Source organism: Myodes glareolus, chromosome 18 (genome assembly GCF_982192425.1).
Source record: "Myodes glareolus chromosome 18, mMyoGla1.1, whole genome shotgun sequence".
NCBI lineage: Eukaryota > Metazoa > Chordata > Mammalia > Rodentia > Cricetidae > Myodes > Myodes glareolus.
The window spans coordinates 48,897,291-48,913,969 of NC_142043.1; the positions used below are offsets into that span (position 1 = coordinate 48,897,291).

The following is a 16,679-nucleotide window of genomic DNA, read 5'->3' on the forward strand; positions in this document are numbered from 1 at the left end:
CTAATAAGTGGGGTTCACCAAAGCTATCTGTTTCCCAAAACAACAAAATATAGTTATTTCTAAGGAAGAGATTGTATCTGGTGATTTGTCCCTGGTACTGAAAACTAAAAATTTTCTTTATCATATAATGCAGTTATCCATTTTTCCACATAGAACAATAAAAGTCAATTTCTTTGATGTAATGGAATCAAAATAGGGATAAATCTATGCTAAAAAGTGGAACGTAGCTGAGTGGTGCTGGCAGCACACTCCTTTAATCCCAGCACTCAGGAAGCAGAGGCAGTCCAACCTGGTCTATAGAGTGAGTTCCAGAACAACTACAGCTACACAAAGAAATCCTGTCCAGAAAAATAAAGCAAAACAAACAAAAAGAATGTGTATCAAAGTTCTTTGCTACATGTGATGATTCACGCCTTTAATCCTAGCACATATGGGAGACAGAAACAGGTAGATCTTTGTGAGTTCAAATCTAGCCTGGTCAATGTGACAAATTACAAAACAGCCAGGGCTACAAGGTGAGACCTTATCACAAAACAAAACAAAACAACATAGCAGAATTCTAATGAATTCTTTGGCTCAAGTTTAAAACCATCAATACTGACTGTAATCAATTAGAGGAAAAGGGAAGCAGATCAAAAAATGGATTCTTTTTCATGGCTGGCTGGTCTTCTGTTATTACAACTAGTTTGTGTGTGTGTGTGTGTGTGTGTGTGTGTGTGTGTGTGTGTGTGTGTGTTGGGGGGGGTGCTAGATACTAAACCCAGGCCTTTGCCTATCTGAAACAAACACTGTACTTCAGAGCTGCATTTCAGGCCTCATCAAGCATATTTTTATTTTATTAACCCAGTTTTGAAAATATCTTATGTGTGTTAAAGTTCTTTTCCTGTATGTAACTTTGTGACTGATACCCTTGGTGTCAGAACATATTCTAGACAATGAAAAATTTAAATTCTCATTTCCATTTTAACATCTCATAATTCTATAAAGATTTTAGACTATATTTTAAAACAAAAGGAAACAAAAAACAACTACAAAGACACTTTCCAGCCAGGCGGTGGTGGCACACGCCTTTAATTCCAGCACTTGGGAGGCAGAGGCAAACAGATCTCTGAGTTTGAGGTCAGCCTGGCCTACAGAATGTGTTCTAGGACAGCCAGAAATACACACACACACACACAAAAAACTCTGTTTCGAAAACCAAAAGAAAAAAATGGAGGCGGGGGGGGAAAGGGATGGAACATTTTTCCTTTAAAATTTGCTCAATATCAGAAGTACTCAAACTATGACCTAAAAATCAAGGGCTAAAATTTGCCAACACCTGATGTATATACACTAAATCAATAAATACTATGGAATAAGATAGCCAGAGAATATTAGAATACCAGTTGGAAGATTATTCATTTGCAGGGGAAAAGAATTCCTTTAAACCAGAGGAATCTCTGGTTACTGACACCTGCAAACAATCAAATTCCTATTAGCACCACTGGGATAACTGAAAATGATGCAGCACAGCCTAGCAGTAGTGGTATGTGCCTTTAATCCCAGCACTTGGGAGGCAGAGGCAGGCGGATGGATCTCCGTGCATTCAAGGCCAGCCTAATCTACAGACTGAGTTCCAGAACAGGCTCCAAAGTTACACAGAAAAACCCCCGTCTTGAACCCCTGCGAATTTAAAAAAAAAAAAAAAAAAAAAAAGAGGCAGCATGAGGAGTTACAAAGCATCAGTCATAACCAATGCTTGCCAAAGAATTTGAACTCAAACTTTGGTTTCTAAGACAAAGGAACAAGGTAAAAAAGAAAAAAAAAATCAAGTTTCAGGACACTCAGGGCTACACAGAGAAACCCTGTCTTTAAAAATAAAACAAAATGTAGAAAATGTTCTCTTCAGGATACTTAAGCTTCCTTTCATGTTTTCTCAAAGTCCCTAATCTATTTTTTATTAGCAACATGTTCCTACTATTTCAGCAATTTAAACATTTACACATTTATTAGAAACAAAGAAGTGGGACTAGAGCGAAGGCTCAATCAATGGTTCAGTTCCCAGCACCCACATGACAGCTCGCAACAGTCTGTAACTCCAGGGAACCCAGAATCCATGACAAAACACTAATGCACATAAAATAAAATCTAAAAACAAACAAAAAAAGAAACAAGAAGCAATGATACATTACATTTAATACCTTTCTGCTGTGGCTGCTGTAGTAAGGGCTGTGGTTGTGTCTGCAATAGTGGTGTAATAGAAGCAGCGGATATCTGGGCCTGCAGTAACGACTGGGGTTGGGGCTGTGCCTGAACACCAAATGTTGTCTGTGGCACAATCGGCTGAATTACAGCAGTAGGAGTCTTCAGTAAAGGTTGGGTTTGGGACTGATTCTAAAAACAAACCAAAATAAATAAATAAATAATTTCTTTGAAAAGAAATTACATTGTAAACCAGCAAAGTCAAGTATCAAGTTTCTAAAGGACTTAATTATTATGTACCTGATTTGGTAGTGTTTGAATTCTTTGTGCATTCCATTTAAAAGGCATATTAGGATTGTAAGTTGCTTCAACCAATACTCTATCACCAACTTGGGGGGTTTTCCCTTTAACAGCACTGGGGAAAAAAACATAAATATAAACACAAGAAAGATTATACCAAAATTATTTATATACTATTAAAGAGATCTTATCACACAAAAAATTTACATATTTTTGTTTGTTTTACTTCTCTTGTTTAGGAGACAGGGTCTCTTTTGTGGAGCCTTCGCATGTCTACAACCTATGTATACCAGGCTGGTGTCACAGCGATCTGACTGATGCTGCCTTTCAAAGACTATAGTCATAAAGAATATTACAACTAAAATGGAAGCCTGGATAGTATTATTTATCTTTGAAAAATGCTTTTAGATTTAATTGTATAAATGTTTTGCCTGTACATAAAAATGCAGACCATATGCATGCAAGGGCCCATGGAGCTCATGAGGGTGCCTGCTCCCTGGAACTAGATGTACAGGTGATGGGAACCAGACATGAGACTCCTGTAAGAACAAGTGCTTTAAACTACTGAGCCATTTCTACAGACTTTAAAGATTTATTTTTAATATTAATCATCTGTTATGGGTCTCTTGTGGATATGCTTAGACAAACTGGTACCCTAGAAGTCAAGAGATATCAAATCCCCCTGGAGCTAGAATTATAGGCTGCTATGAGCCACCTGATGCTGGGAATTGAAGAATTGTCTTTTGCCGAAGTGTGGAGTGCCCTTAACTGCAGAGTCATCTCTCCAATCCTAGATCACTTTTAAATTGATTACATTTCACCTTCTGCTGTACGTAAACAACAAGGTTTCAAGCACAGGAACAATTTGCCCTTCTGTTTTCTCAATGTATAGAACTGTCACTATAATAGCCTAAGGGTAAGACTTTAGAGAGAATGGAAAAAAGGAGGCCCAACAGCACAAAAATCTTGAACAATAATTGTTTCCCTAACACAGCACTTACTTCAAAGGAAGTGCATTAAAATCATCTAAGGAAGCTGGATAGGTGAGCCACACTAGCTGCTGTGCAGATTACACATGAGAAGTCAGCCATGGCTCCAAATGCCTGCTGTGACCACAGAGGAGCAAAGACAGAGGACCACTGGGCTCTGCTGGCCACTAGCCTAGCTCCAGGTTTAGTGAGAAACCCTGTCTCGAAGGAATAAGGCAGAGTGAGGACTGATGGTGCACTTCTTTAATTCCAGCATTCGGGAGTCAAAAACAGGCGGATCTCTCTGAGTTCGAAGCTAGCCTGGTCTACAGAGCGAGTTCCAGGACAGGCTACAAAGATACACAGAGAAACTGTCTCAAAAAGCAAAACAAGAACATCAAACACTCAATATAATTAATTAAAGAGGGAAGTTTTTTTTCCAACTGAAAACAAATGTCTGACAGAGAGGAAAGTGCACACCTTTAATCCTACACTCAGAAGGCAGAGGCAGGTGGTAATCTAAGAGTTCAAAGCCAGACTGGTCAACACAGCAAATTCTAGGTCAACCAAGGCTCCATAGTAAAACCCTGCGTCATGAAATCAACTAAATAAAACAATCACACACACACACACACACACACACACACACACACACCTTAATGTTCTTTGGCCAGACAGGGTGGTAAATACCTTTAATCTCAGCCCTTAGGGAGAAAAGGTGAGTTCACTGTGATCCCAGTCTACAGTTAATTCCAAGCTAGCTACATAATGAGATCCTATCTCAAAATAACCACCTCCCCCATATTTGTTTTTTTATTCATTTGGTTTTGGTTTTTAAAGGCAAGGTTTCTCTGTAGATTTGGTGCCTGTCGTGGAACTAGCTCTTGTAGACCAGGCTAGCCTCGAATTCACAGAGATCCTCCTCCTGACTCTGCCTCCTGAGTGCTGGGATGAAATGCGTATACCATCACCACCAGGCTCACCACTAAATTTTAGGGGTATGGGAGATGGCTCATTGGGTAAAATGCTTGCTATACAAGCATGAGGACTCAAATCTGGATCCCAAGAAGCCACATGAAAGCTAGATATGGTGGCACACACCCATAACCACAGGATTGGGAAGACAACGACAGAGAGATCCCAGGGACTTGAAGGCCAGCTAGTCTAGCAGAGATGGTGAGTTCCAAGTGAGAGACCTTGTACTAAAATAAAAAATATGATAGAGAACAATAAGAATAACAAAGCTGGGGCTTAAGAGATGGCTCAGCAGCCGAGTGGTGGTGGCGCATGCCTATAATCCCAACACTTGGGAGGCAGAGGCAGGTGGACCTCTGAGTTTAAGGCCAGCCTGATCTACAAGAGCTAGTTCCAGGACAGGCTCCAAAGTCACAGAGAAACCTGGTCTCAAAAAACAAAAAAGAAAGAGAGAGAGAGAGAGAGATGGCTCGGAATTAAGAGTGTTGGCTGTCCTTCCAAAGGACTTAGGTTTAATTCCAGTACCCACATGTCAGCTCACAACTGCCTTTAACTCCAGTTCTAGGATCCTAGGATATCTGGCACCCTCACACTAATGTACATAAAGTTAAATAATATATATGTAAATACATATAAAGGCATACACCTTTAACCCAGCACTCAGGAGGCAGAGGCAGGCGGATCTCTGAGTTCGAGGCCAGACTGGTCTATAAGAGCTAGTTCCAGGAGAGGCTCCAAAGCTAAAAAAAAAAATGAGCGGGGTGGTTGTTTTGAGATAGGATCATACATAGATATAGACATAGATGTAAAGAAGATCAAAGTCAACCTCTTGCCTACACACATATATGCTCAGGTGAATGTACCTTTCCTTTAAAGCACATATGTGCTTACACACAAATATACACACACATACAATTGAGAAAATAAGCTTAGTCTGTATTAAACATGTAAAAACAAACAAAACAAAGATTCGATTTTAAAAGTCCATTTCAACCCCCATCTTATTTTATTCATTAATTGGCTTCAACCTCCATCTTAATTGTTTGTATAGAGACAAAGGTCTTTCTATTAAGTCCCAGCTGTTCTGAAACTCACTATGTAGATCAGACTGGCCTGGAAATCACAGATCCATCTGTCTCTGCCATTCAGGTAATGGGTTTTAAGTTTTGTGTTACCACATCTGCCTCAATTTCTAATTTTATTCTAAGCCAGAATATGAATGTTCCTAGAACTGTCACCTGACAAAACATTTATAAAGAATTCAAAAGGGATCAATTAGCACTTATTACCAAGTTTGAGGATTGAACCTGTTCCCTGGAATCCCCATGACAGAAGAAAACCAACTCCCACCTACAACATCCACAAGGGTGTAATCCCTCCACCCCCCCAGACATAAATATAAAATGCAAATTTATTTTAAAAGGGCATAAGTATAAATATACAAACATTACAATTCCAAAATAAAATTAAAAACTCTATTTTTTCCATTGAGAATGTATCACTACCATGTATCATCTATCAACATCTAATGGAAGTTTTTACCCAAGCTGAAAGAATACATCTTCATCCACAAATCCAAATGTATCGTGTAGCTTTGTAACCACTCCTGTGAAAACACGCTGCTTCTGAGGTTGAGTTTGCTGCTGACTGGACCTTGGTGTTGGATATGATACAGTAATCTGTGCCGCAGGCTGAGGAGTTGATAGGCTAAGACTTGTGGGCAATGCAACAGCTGGCTATTAAACAAAAGCAATATCACATTAAGACTTGCAGTTGTCTAAAATAAAGAGTAAAAAGACTGTAAACTCAGGAACTGTACTAGTAAATAAATAGCTCCATTTCTAAAACAAATTGGAAAAGAAATTTAAAAAAAAAAAGCTAAACTAGGTATGGTGGTGATTGCTTATAATCTGGAGAGTTGGAAACAGGAAGCTACTCCAGCTCACTGACCAGACAGTCTAGACTGTAACCTGAGTTCCAAGGCAGTGAGAGATCTGGACTCAGACAAAACAAAACAGTAGATGGCACCAAAGGAATAACACCTGAGGGTGTCACCGGCTCTCCTCGAAAAACCAGTAAATGTATGCAAGCTTATGTATGTGCACACATTTACATACACATACCAAACCCAAAATTCCAGCATATAGGAAGCAGAGGCATGAGGCTCAACTGTTGTAGAATATCATTTTAAGCTGTGTAACATTTGTTTAATGATGCAAGGATTTCTGCATCAACAACTTAAAGTTGCACAAGGAATTACAAGGTGAAAAGCTTCTATGCTATCTGAGCAGTTTCAGATACCCAGTTTCCCACCAAAGAAACTGCCTGCTATTGGTTAGTATTTGGAGTTTTATCTAAATCTGTAATAAAAACAAAAACATATTTTACTCCTTCCTTTAAAATAACTGGAAGCGCTAGGCAGTGGTGGCGCACACCTTTAATCCCAGTACTCGGGAGGCAGAGGCAGGCAGATCTCTGTGAGTTTGAGGTCAACCTGGTCTACAAGAGCTAGTTCCAGGACAGGCTCCAAAGCTACAGAGAAACCTTGTCTTGAAAAACAAGAAAAAAAATTGGAAGCATATAATAAGCAATACACTACTGTCAACAGACACAAAACAGACTACCACACTTTCCATCTTTATCTAACAATAAATATCAAAATGTTATTACACAAATCCAACAAGTATTTTTAAACTCCTGTTGAAAAACTATAACAGAAATATAACTAAGGAAATAGCCAGGTGGTGGGTGCATACACCTTTAATCCCAGCACTCCAGAGACAAGAGGCAGGAAGATCTCTGTGAGCTCAAGGCCAACCTGGTCTACAGAGCAAGTTACAGGACAGAGAGAAACCCTATCTCAAATAAATGAATTAATGAATGAATGAATGAATGAATGAATACCAAACTAACCTGTGTTAGAATGGTCTGCTGGGGCTGCTGCAACTGAAAGCAAGAAAAAACAAACAAAATCAATCAGGTTTGCTCTTTCAGAGATGATTTACAGCGGTATTCTTGTTTTTCAAAACTTTATCATTTTATCATGTGTATGGGTGCTTTGCCTGTGATATGTAACTGTGCAACAAAAGCATGCCTTGTGGTGGCAGAGGCCAACAGAAGACATCAGATCCCGAGAAGTTAGAGATACTGGTGTTTGTGAACTACTGGACATGTGTACTGGGAATCTAACTCTGGAACTGGAGTCATAGTTAGGAGCCACCATACAGTTGCCAAGAATTGAACCCAGATCCTCCAGAAGACGCAGCAAGTTCTCTTAAACAGAGCCATCTCTCTAGATCCTGAATCAAAGGTTTACACATCAGTTTATTTATTCACAACAAATTCAAAACACCTAACTAGTTACAAGGTTACTGATAACTATTTCAAACTCATTCAATAAATAAATACTAAGTTACATTTAACCAAAATAAAGAAGTTGCCCACAGTGATGGTACACATATTTTTTTTTTTTTTTTTGATTTTCGAAGACAGGGTTTCTCTGTAGCTTTGGAGCCTGTCCTGGAACTAGCTCTTGTAGACCAGGCTAGCCTCGAACTCACAGAGATCTGCCTGCCTCTGCCTTCTGAGTGCTGGGATTAAAGGTGTGCGCCACCACTGCCTGGCTTGACAGTACACATCTTTAATCCCAGCACTTGAAGGCAAAAGTAGGGAGATCTCTGTGAATTTCAAGACAGTCTGGTTTGTGTTAAGAGTCCCAGGTCAGCCGAGTGGTGGTGGCACACGCCTTTAATCCCAGCACTCAGGAGGTAAAGGCGTAATCTCTGTTCAAAGTCAGCCTGGTCTACAGAGCTAGTTCCAAGCAACTAGGGCTATTACACAGAGAAACCCTGTCTCGAAAAACAAACAAAAACATAAAAAAAATAAATAAATAAAAAGAGTCCCAGGATATGGCTACACAGTGTGAGTCTGTCTTAATTAGCAATTATAGGGCGCTGGCAAGATGGCTCAGAGGTTGAGAGCACTGTCTTCTCTTCCAGAAGTTCTGAGTTCAATTCCCAGCAACCACATGGTGGCTCATAACCATTTATAATAATTAGATCTGGTGTCCTCTTCTGGCCCACAAGGATACATGCAGGCAGAATATTGTATATATAATAAATAAATAAATCTTTAAAAAACAATTATATAGAAAAAGACAGAATCTTCTGAGCAAATTGGGAGCATGGATGGTACGAGACAAGATATAAGGGGAGGAAGAGGGAGGGAGGAGAGCGGAGAAATATGTAGAGCTCAATAAAAAAACAAAACAAAACAAAAGACAATTATATACCGGGTAGTGGTAGCCGTTAATCCCAGCACTCGCAAGGCAGAGACAGGCGGATCTCTGTGAGTTCGAGGCCAGCCTGGTCTACAGAGCGAGTTCTAGGACAGGCTCCAAAGCTACAGAGAAATCCTGTCTCAAAAAACCAAAGTAAACAAATAATTATATTAAGCTAAATTTTTGAAAGCAGATTTGTCTGGGGGGCTGGGGAAAATGGTGTTGGGTTTCATGTGGATTTAGCTGTTCCCTATCCCACCCAAAGATTTAAAAAAAAAAAAATTCACATTTTAGGGTGGATAGTGAGAAGGAATTTAAATGGTGTATTACTTTGAGGGAACAGGAAAATCGCCGTTTTTAAATCAATTTTTAACAAAAAATTGAGACTAACCTGTTGTTGCACACTATACAAGGTCTGCTGAGGTTGTGAATATTGCTGAAAAAGATTATTAAAGGAAACAGAAGGTTATGCACATTCATTTTCAAAAGTACATACATGTAAAAACTGGTGAGACTTTCTAAACCAGCTATACTTATCTAAAATTAACAAAATCGTGGTAATTTTTACTCTGAGAGCCACTGAAGCCAGAATTTTCATAAAATAGTTAAGTATAAATGAACAACTCAGGAACATAAGAATGGAAGATTTCACTGAGCTCTGGTGGTGTAGTCTTTAATCCCAGCACTTGGGAGACAGAGGGAGACAGATTGCTGTTGAGTTTGAGGCCAGTCTGGTATACAAAGTGAGTTCCAGATAGTCAGGACTATAAAGAGAAATCCTATCTTGAAAAAACAAAAACAAACAAAAAATTTAAATTTCTGACTATACAACTATACTTTGTGCTGAGCACAGAAACATTCTGTTGTTTTGTCTTCAGATAGTCCTGCTATGAACTTCAGTAAAGCTTCAAACTCAATATTCTCCTTCTCTTCTTTCTCAAGTGCTGAGATTACAGGTTTGTACCACCAAGAAAAAACACAATGTAATTTTATTTGTTTTTTTCAACACAGGGTTTCTCTGTGTTGCAGCTCTGGCTGTCTCTGTGTTGTAGACCAGGCTGGCCTAGAACTTGCAACGATCCACCTGCCTCTGCCTCCCAAGTGCTGGGATTAAAGACATATGCCACCACTGCCCCCACTACAGTGTAATTTTTAATACCAAGAAAAAACCAAACTTCCTGTGTATGTAGTAGTTTTTTGGTTGTTTTGTTTTGTTTTGTTTTAGACATGGTTTTTCTGTATAGCTCTGGATATCCTGGAACTCACTTTGTAGACCAGGCTGGCCTTGAACTCAAGAGATCCACTAGCCTCTGCTTCCCGATTGCTGGGACTACATGTGTGCCAATATCACCTGGCTACACAGTTCTTTTAATCTACAGTTCTTCACTGTTTAAAATACAGAGGTAGCAGCCAATCATACTAGCACATACTTGAGATGCTAAGTGGGAGACTCATGAGTTCAAGACCAACACGAACAATGCAGACAGCCTGTCTCAAAAACAGAACAAATGAAGAAGAAAACAAAGGAGAACAACTCCAGGCACCGACTATTTTTTTTTTAATTTATTTATTATGTATACAGTGTTTTGCCTGGGTGTACACTTGCACACCAGAAGAGGGCACCAGATTTCATTGTAGATGGTTGTGAACCACCATGTGGTTGCTGGAAATTGAACTCAGGACCTCTGGAAAAGTAGTCAGAGCTCTTAACCTCTGAGCCATCTCTTCAGCCCCTCAATTATCATTTTTACCACCCTCATTCATCACATTGAAACTCACCTGCTGTAATGCAGCTGCAGCAGCTGCAGCTTGCTGCTGCAATGCTGCAGTTTGTGTTAACTGATAGTTTGCTGGCGTTTGTGTGGTAAGGCCTGCCGCTGCCAATGCAGTCTGCTGGGTATAAATGGTAGGAGACGCTCCCAGAAGTGATGGCTGCTGGACACCTAGTGCAGCTAAATTGAGATTAAAAGAAAGGAGAGGGATCAAGATTATTTGGCTCCTTTACAGAAATCTCCCATGACCTTCCATGACAAATATAAGGAAAACTGGCTCCACTGACCTATACTGGAGTAACCAACCAACTTTACCTAGATCCAGGGTCTAATCAAAAGTATTTTTCAGAGATGAATATGTGGTGACATATATATATTTAACCTAAGGACTAAAATGAAGGGGATACAGAGACAGGAAACTCTCTGTGAATTTGAAGCCACTTGGTCTATATAATCAAGTTCCAGAACAGCCAGGGTTATCACTGAGAGGACTAATCTCAAAATAAAACAAACAAAACAAAACAAACAAAAACCTTTTTTTAAAAAGTGGTGGGGTCTGGGGATGAAACTTGGCTGGTAGAAGGCCTGCTTAGCACTTTAGCACATACAAAGCCCTAGGTTTGATCCCAAGCAGCAGCATAAACAGTTGCAGTGGTGCATACATGTAAAGGCAGCACCTGGAATAGAGGCCAAAAAACTACAAGTTCAATGTCACCTTTAGTTACATTGTAAATACAAGTTTAGTTCTGGTCTCAAAACACAACACCAAGCACATGTATAGATATAGGTATGTGAGGGCTGTGATACAGCTGTATCATGTGGCAAAGGAGAGATAGAAAAATCAGGAGATCAAGGCAAGACTGGGCTCCAAGAGATCTGTCTAAAAAACACTAGAGAGGAACCTGGCAAAACTGTTGTCATGGTTGGCTGTTTTTGTCAACCTGACACAACCCGAAGTTATCTAAAAGAACCTACAATCCTGGTGGTTTGAATGAAAATTATTCCCATAGGCTCAGAAGGGGTGGCATTACTTAAAAGGATTAGTACTAGGAAGGCCTTGTTGGAGTAGCTTTTACCTTGTTAAAGGAAGTATGTTGGGGGGGGGGGTTCAGAAGCAGGAGCCAGGCAGCCCCAGTAGGCTCAATCTTTCTTCCTGCTGATCCAGATGTAGAACTCTCAGCTACCTCTCCAGCACCATGTCTGCCTACCTACCACCATGACGACAATGGACTAAACCTTCTGAACATTTAAGCCAGCCCCTTAAATGTTTTCCTTTATAAAAGTTGCCATGGTTATGGTGTCTCTTTACTGAGAAAATTCCTCCAACATAGGCCTATACTCAAAACTGTAGGACATTTCTTAGAGATTGATGTGGAAGGGCCCAGCCCACTGTGACCCACCCTGGGCTGGTGGTCCTAGATGCTACATGAAAGCAGACTGAGCCAGCTATAAGAAGCAACCAGGAATAGATATCCTCCACGGTTTCTGCTTCAGTTCCTGCCTCGAGGTTCCTCTCTTGACATACTGCACTGACTTCTCTCAATGATGGGGTGTGACCTGACAGTTTTAAAATAAAACAAACCCTTTCCTCCTAAAGTTGCTTTGGGTCAGTGGGTTTTTTTTTTTTTTTGGTTTTTTTTTTTTCCACAGCAATAATAACCCTAAAATAGAAAAACATGTTTGTTCTTCAAGTTGACAAGCGGTAAATTGTCCTGGTTTATTTTTCCTGAGTTATCTAAGAAGAGGGAGCCACAATTAAGAAAATTCCTCCATGACTGGCCTGTCTACAAGACTGTGGGGTTTTAGTTCCTGCCTCAATTTCTCTCAGTGACGGAGTATGACCTGAGAGTTGTAAAATAAAATAAATCCTTCCCCCCACAAGTTGTTTTTAATTATGGTCTTTATCAAAGCAACAGAAATCTTACTAACTACCCAATGGATAAGGGAGCTTGCTACCAATCCTGAGACATGAATTTGAACTCTGGAGTACACATGGTGGAAGTCTAGAGCCAACTCAACAGTTGCAAACTGTCCTTTGACCTTCACATATGTACCCATACAGATAGATAAAAATATATAAATGTTTAAAAAAAAGGCTGGACAGTGGTGGTGCATGTCTTTAATTCAAGCACTCAAGAACAGAAGCTAGTTTGAGACTAGCCTGGTTACAGGACAGGTTCCAAAGCTACACAGAGAAACCCTGTCTCAAAAACAAAACGACAACAAAAAGACAAAAAATAAATAAAAACCACACAACTGAAAATTCTGATGAAGATTAACTAACATGTACAAAACCCCAGGTGGCTGGAAGTGAGGAAGTACAAAACAAAAACCCACAGTAAATAACAAATGGACTTTTATTTATTTTTGGTTTAATGTCTCTGGAAAATGGCTTTTTCCTTTAAATTTTTCTTTGCAACTTTAAGCGTTTCTTTGTGATGTTTACAGCTATCTTTTTTTCCTTAGCCTATTAGTTATTGGGTTTTTAACTGTTTTTTGGTTTGGTTTGGTTTGGTTGAGACAGGGTCTCACTATGCATCCCTTACCTGTCCTGGAACTTGCTATATAGACCAAGCTGCCCAGACATTCATAGAAATCCACTTGTCTCTGCCTCCTAAATACTCTGGGATAAAAGGAATATCCCACCAAGACCAGTTATATATTATTTTTAAAAGATCACCCCCTTGCGGCCAGGGGTGGCCTGAAGCTCCTTTCTAATCCTCCTGCCTCTGCCTCACAAGTGTTTGATTTCAGGAATGCAGTAGCACATCCAGTTTATGAAATGCTAGAAATAAACCCAAGGCTTTGTGGGTGCTGTGCAAGCATTTTACTACCTAAGCTGTGTCCTCTAAGGTTCCTGGCAATTAAATTCTTACAGAGTCAGTATTTCTACATTAAATTAAAACAAGTAAAAACCATAATTGAACTAGCAATATGACTCAGTGGTTAAAAGCACTCGTCATGCAAGTCTGACAGCCTGGGTTCAATCCTCAAAACCCATTGTGGAAGAAGAGAACCAACTCCCAAAAGCTGTCCTACACACACACAGACACACAGACACACACACACACACACACAGAGAGAGAGAGAGAGAGAGAGAGAGAGAGAGAGAGAGAGAGAAAAGTGAGAAGGCTCATTGGGTAAATGTGCTTGCCACCAAAGCAGGTAACCTAAATTCAATTCACGAGACCTACTGTACACAATGCAAAGAAACAAATTCCACCACTTGTCATGACTTCCAAATGTGCAGTGTCTCCCCACCCCATCTCCCAGAGCAACACAGAAGTTTAACTTTAAAAAATACAAATTATCTGGGGAGGAGGGTGTTGAAACAAGATCTCTCTACACAGTCTTGGTTGTCATAGAACTCACTATTTAGACCTCAAACTAAAAGAGATCCACCTGCCTCTGCCTCCTGAGTACTAGAATTAAAGGTATACACCACCATTCCCAGCATAAATAAACAAATTTTTAAGGAAAAAAATCATATAAATACTTTATAAATTATGGCATTTAGATATATTTAAAATGTATGTTTTCTTTTTTGCTGTTGTTTTAAGTTTAGTGTTTTTGTTTCTTGTTTTTGGTTTTGTTCTGTTTTGAGGCAGGTGCCACCACGCCTGGCCCAAAACACGTCTTAAAACTGAAAACATTTTAAATGAAAGTTATTCCATTTGAACTTGAAACTCAGATAGATTAAATCCCCAGCACCACAAAGAAGAAAGGAAAATAAGAAGAGAGAAAAGGAGGGAGGTTGGTTCACTCTAATAAATTACTGTTTTATAACACATAACTAAATCAGTTTTAATTATTGGCATGGTGATGCCCACGTTTAGCTCCAGGGAGGCAGAGGTTGACAGATTTCTGTGAATTCAAGCCCAGTCTGGTCTACAGAGTAAGTTCCAGGACAGTCAGACTACACAGAGAAACCCAGTCTCAAAAACCGTGGGGGGAGGGGAAAGATAAACTTAACATATTTGAAAACTATAAGCCAGGTGTGGAGAAATGCCTGAAGGATTACTGCTAGTGGAGACCCTATCTCAAATGCAAACCAAAAATGATGATGCGCAGTTGAAGAAGAATGAGACACACACGCATGAAGATATTATGACAAACCCATTAGTAGTATAACCTTCATAAATCTAAAAGCTTTTATGATACAAATACCAAAAAGGAAAAAAAGAGCTACAAAACTGCCCATAAGGTTGGACAAAGAGGGGTTTTTTTTTGTTATTGTTGTTTTAATTTTCAAAAGTATCTTAATAAAGGATACATCTTCAAACACCTCGCTCTCCCGTGCACTAACTTCCTTCCAAACAACTGAGACAGCCCCCCCCATCCCACCCACACACACATATATATTCACAGCGCGAGGGTTCCATTGCCTGACCTGGTTGTGACACCGCAGTGGCTGTGAACTGAGTAGCCCATGGTGGATTCTTCTGTCCTCCAAACTGAGCCATGATGCAAGGAGGAAAAAAACCTTCACTTGTTTCTCCTCTACAGCAGGTATCTATGAAGAAAGGAGTCTTGTTTCAAAATTCGACCAAACTACAAATACCACACAAGGTGATTTTAGAGAACTGATTGATACTAAGGACATGCTCCAAAAGAGAACAGGAAATAGAATGGGTACAAACTGAAAACCAAACACTACCGACAAGGTATACCCTATTTAAAAGGGATCCTTAGGGGTGGACTTAAAGGGACTTCTTTCAGGGACTACCGTGACATATTTTAAAAAAAAAAAAAGTCTGGCCAGGCTTGGTGGCGCACGCCTTTAATCCCAGCACTCAGGAGGCAGAGGCAGGCGGATCTCTCTAAATTCCAGGCTAGCATGGTTTATCTGGCATTACAGCTAGGGCCACACCGTGAGGCTGGATATAAACAAACGAAACGGACGAAATGATGGACAGCGAACGTACAGCCTGAGTGCTTTCTTCGGGCAATGGGGAGGTCAGGCAGTGGTTAAATCAATAACGGAAACGAGACACCCCCTCCCCCATAAAGGCAAAGGCATCGATACGACTACCATTTTAATAACGAACGTTACTTGAAGGACTAGGGAAGTCACTCTGGCCTTTGTCACCTTGCCTTCCACTTCGGGGAAGAGAAAGGCAGTTAGGAGAACTTAAGTCTCCAAAAGAACCGCCGCGAAGACGCCCCCTTCCCCGAAGTCAAAGAGAAAAGGAAAGGAGGGGCCGGGCATCCCCAGCTAGGGACCCGAAGGGCCGGGCAGTGACGCCCATCTTCCTCCCACCCCGGCCTCTCTAGCGCGCAGGCCGCAACGGTGGAAGCCAGCGGCCCAGGCCACGGTCACGGCGCCCACGGGGACCCCGCGGGCCGTCGCAGCCCCTGCGGCCGGTCGGAGCGAGCCTCTCACCCCGAGGACCGGCGGGGACTCGGCGCCGCGGCAGCGCCCGCCCGGTCACGCACGGCCTCCGCCCGGGCCAGCCTGAGGGACGCAGGCCGCACCTGAGGGGCCAGGAGCCGACGCGCTGGGGGAAGGGCGCGCCGCGCGGGGCCTGCTCCGACCCGCACAAAAGGGGCCGTGTCCGTCGCCCGCCTGCCCCGCCGCGGCCGCCATCGCCCGCCCGCCCGCCCGCGGCCTCCCACAGTCGGTGTCCCCGACCCCTCCACCGACCCGCCGCGGACGGAAGCGGCCCTAACTCGGCCTCACGCCGCTCCCGAGCAACGCGCTGACCAGACCTTCACCTGAGTCGGGTCCGGTTTACCAGCGAAGCCATTTCAAAAGCCGTCAAGCTCAGGCGCATGCGCCAACTTCTCCCTCTTTCTCCACGCCTCACCTCCTCCCTCCCAGCTCCGGGAGGAACCGGCGCCTGCGGAGGGACGTTCGGCGTGCGCGCTCCCCGCGTGCGCGTTTGCCAGGACGCCGAGCGAGAGCGCGCCCGGCCGGGTTACCTTGGCTTCACTTAACAATGAGTTGGTTGTCCTTGTGACCGGCTCCGAGGCGAACGCCTTTCTCCCTAGTTACAGAACCAATGGGAGTCACGTGAGCAGGCCGGGGTGGCCGCCATCTTATGGTTGTCCTTTTTCTATTCTAGTGCTATTGGTTTGGAAGAATGAACGTGTCAGATCTTGTTTTTTAAATATAGATATAATTAACATAAAAAAATCAGTATTTGGAAAATACACTGATACATTCATGTGTGGTAGGATAATCTTTTTGTATACTGTCTGAAG

General features: G+C 41.6%; 1 protein-coding gene across 7 annotated transcripts in view; it reads right to left on the reverse strand.

The window, feature by feature from the left end:
- Positions 1-16,327, reverse strand: part of Ccar1 (cell division cycle and apoptosis regulator 1) — a 48,879-nt gene extending 32,552 nt beyond the window's left edge. For 2 of the 7 annotated variants that reach the window (XM_085679710.2, XM_085679707.2), the window contains exons 1-8: positions 16,185-16,321; positions 14,866-14,988; positions 10,483-10,655; positions 9,095-9,139; positions 7,338-7,370; positions 5,967-6,160; positions 2,482-2,596; positions 2,181-2,373 (exon numbers count right to left, since the gene is read on the reverse strand). In XM_085679710.2, the coding sequence (XP_085535836.1) occupies positions 2,181-2,373; positions 2,482-2,596; positions 5,967-6,160; positions 7,338-7,370; positions 9,095-9,139; positions 10,483-10,655; positions 14,866-14,938 (826 nt within the window). In that variant the 5' untranslated portion in view covers positions 14,939-14,988; positions 16,185-16,321. Of the gene's footprint in view, positions 1-2,171; positions 2,374-2,481; positions 2,597-5,966; positions 6,161-7,337; positions 7,371-9,094; positions 9,140-10,482; positions 10,656-14,865; positions 14,989-16,119 lie in introns of all 7 variants that reach the window. The other 5 variants (XM_085679709.2, XM_085679704.2, XM_085679705.2 and 2 more) reach the window with 4 other exon arrangements.
- Positions 16,328-16,679: the final 352 nt, after the last annotated feature.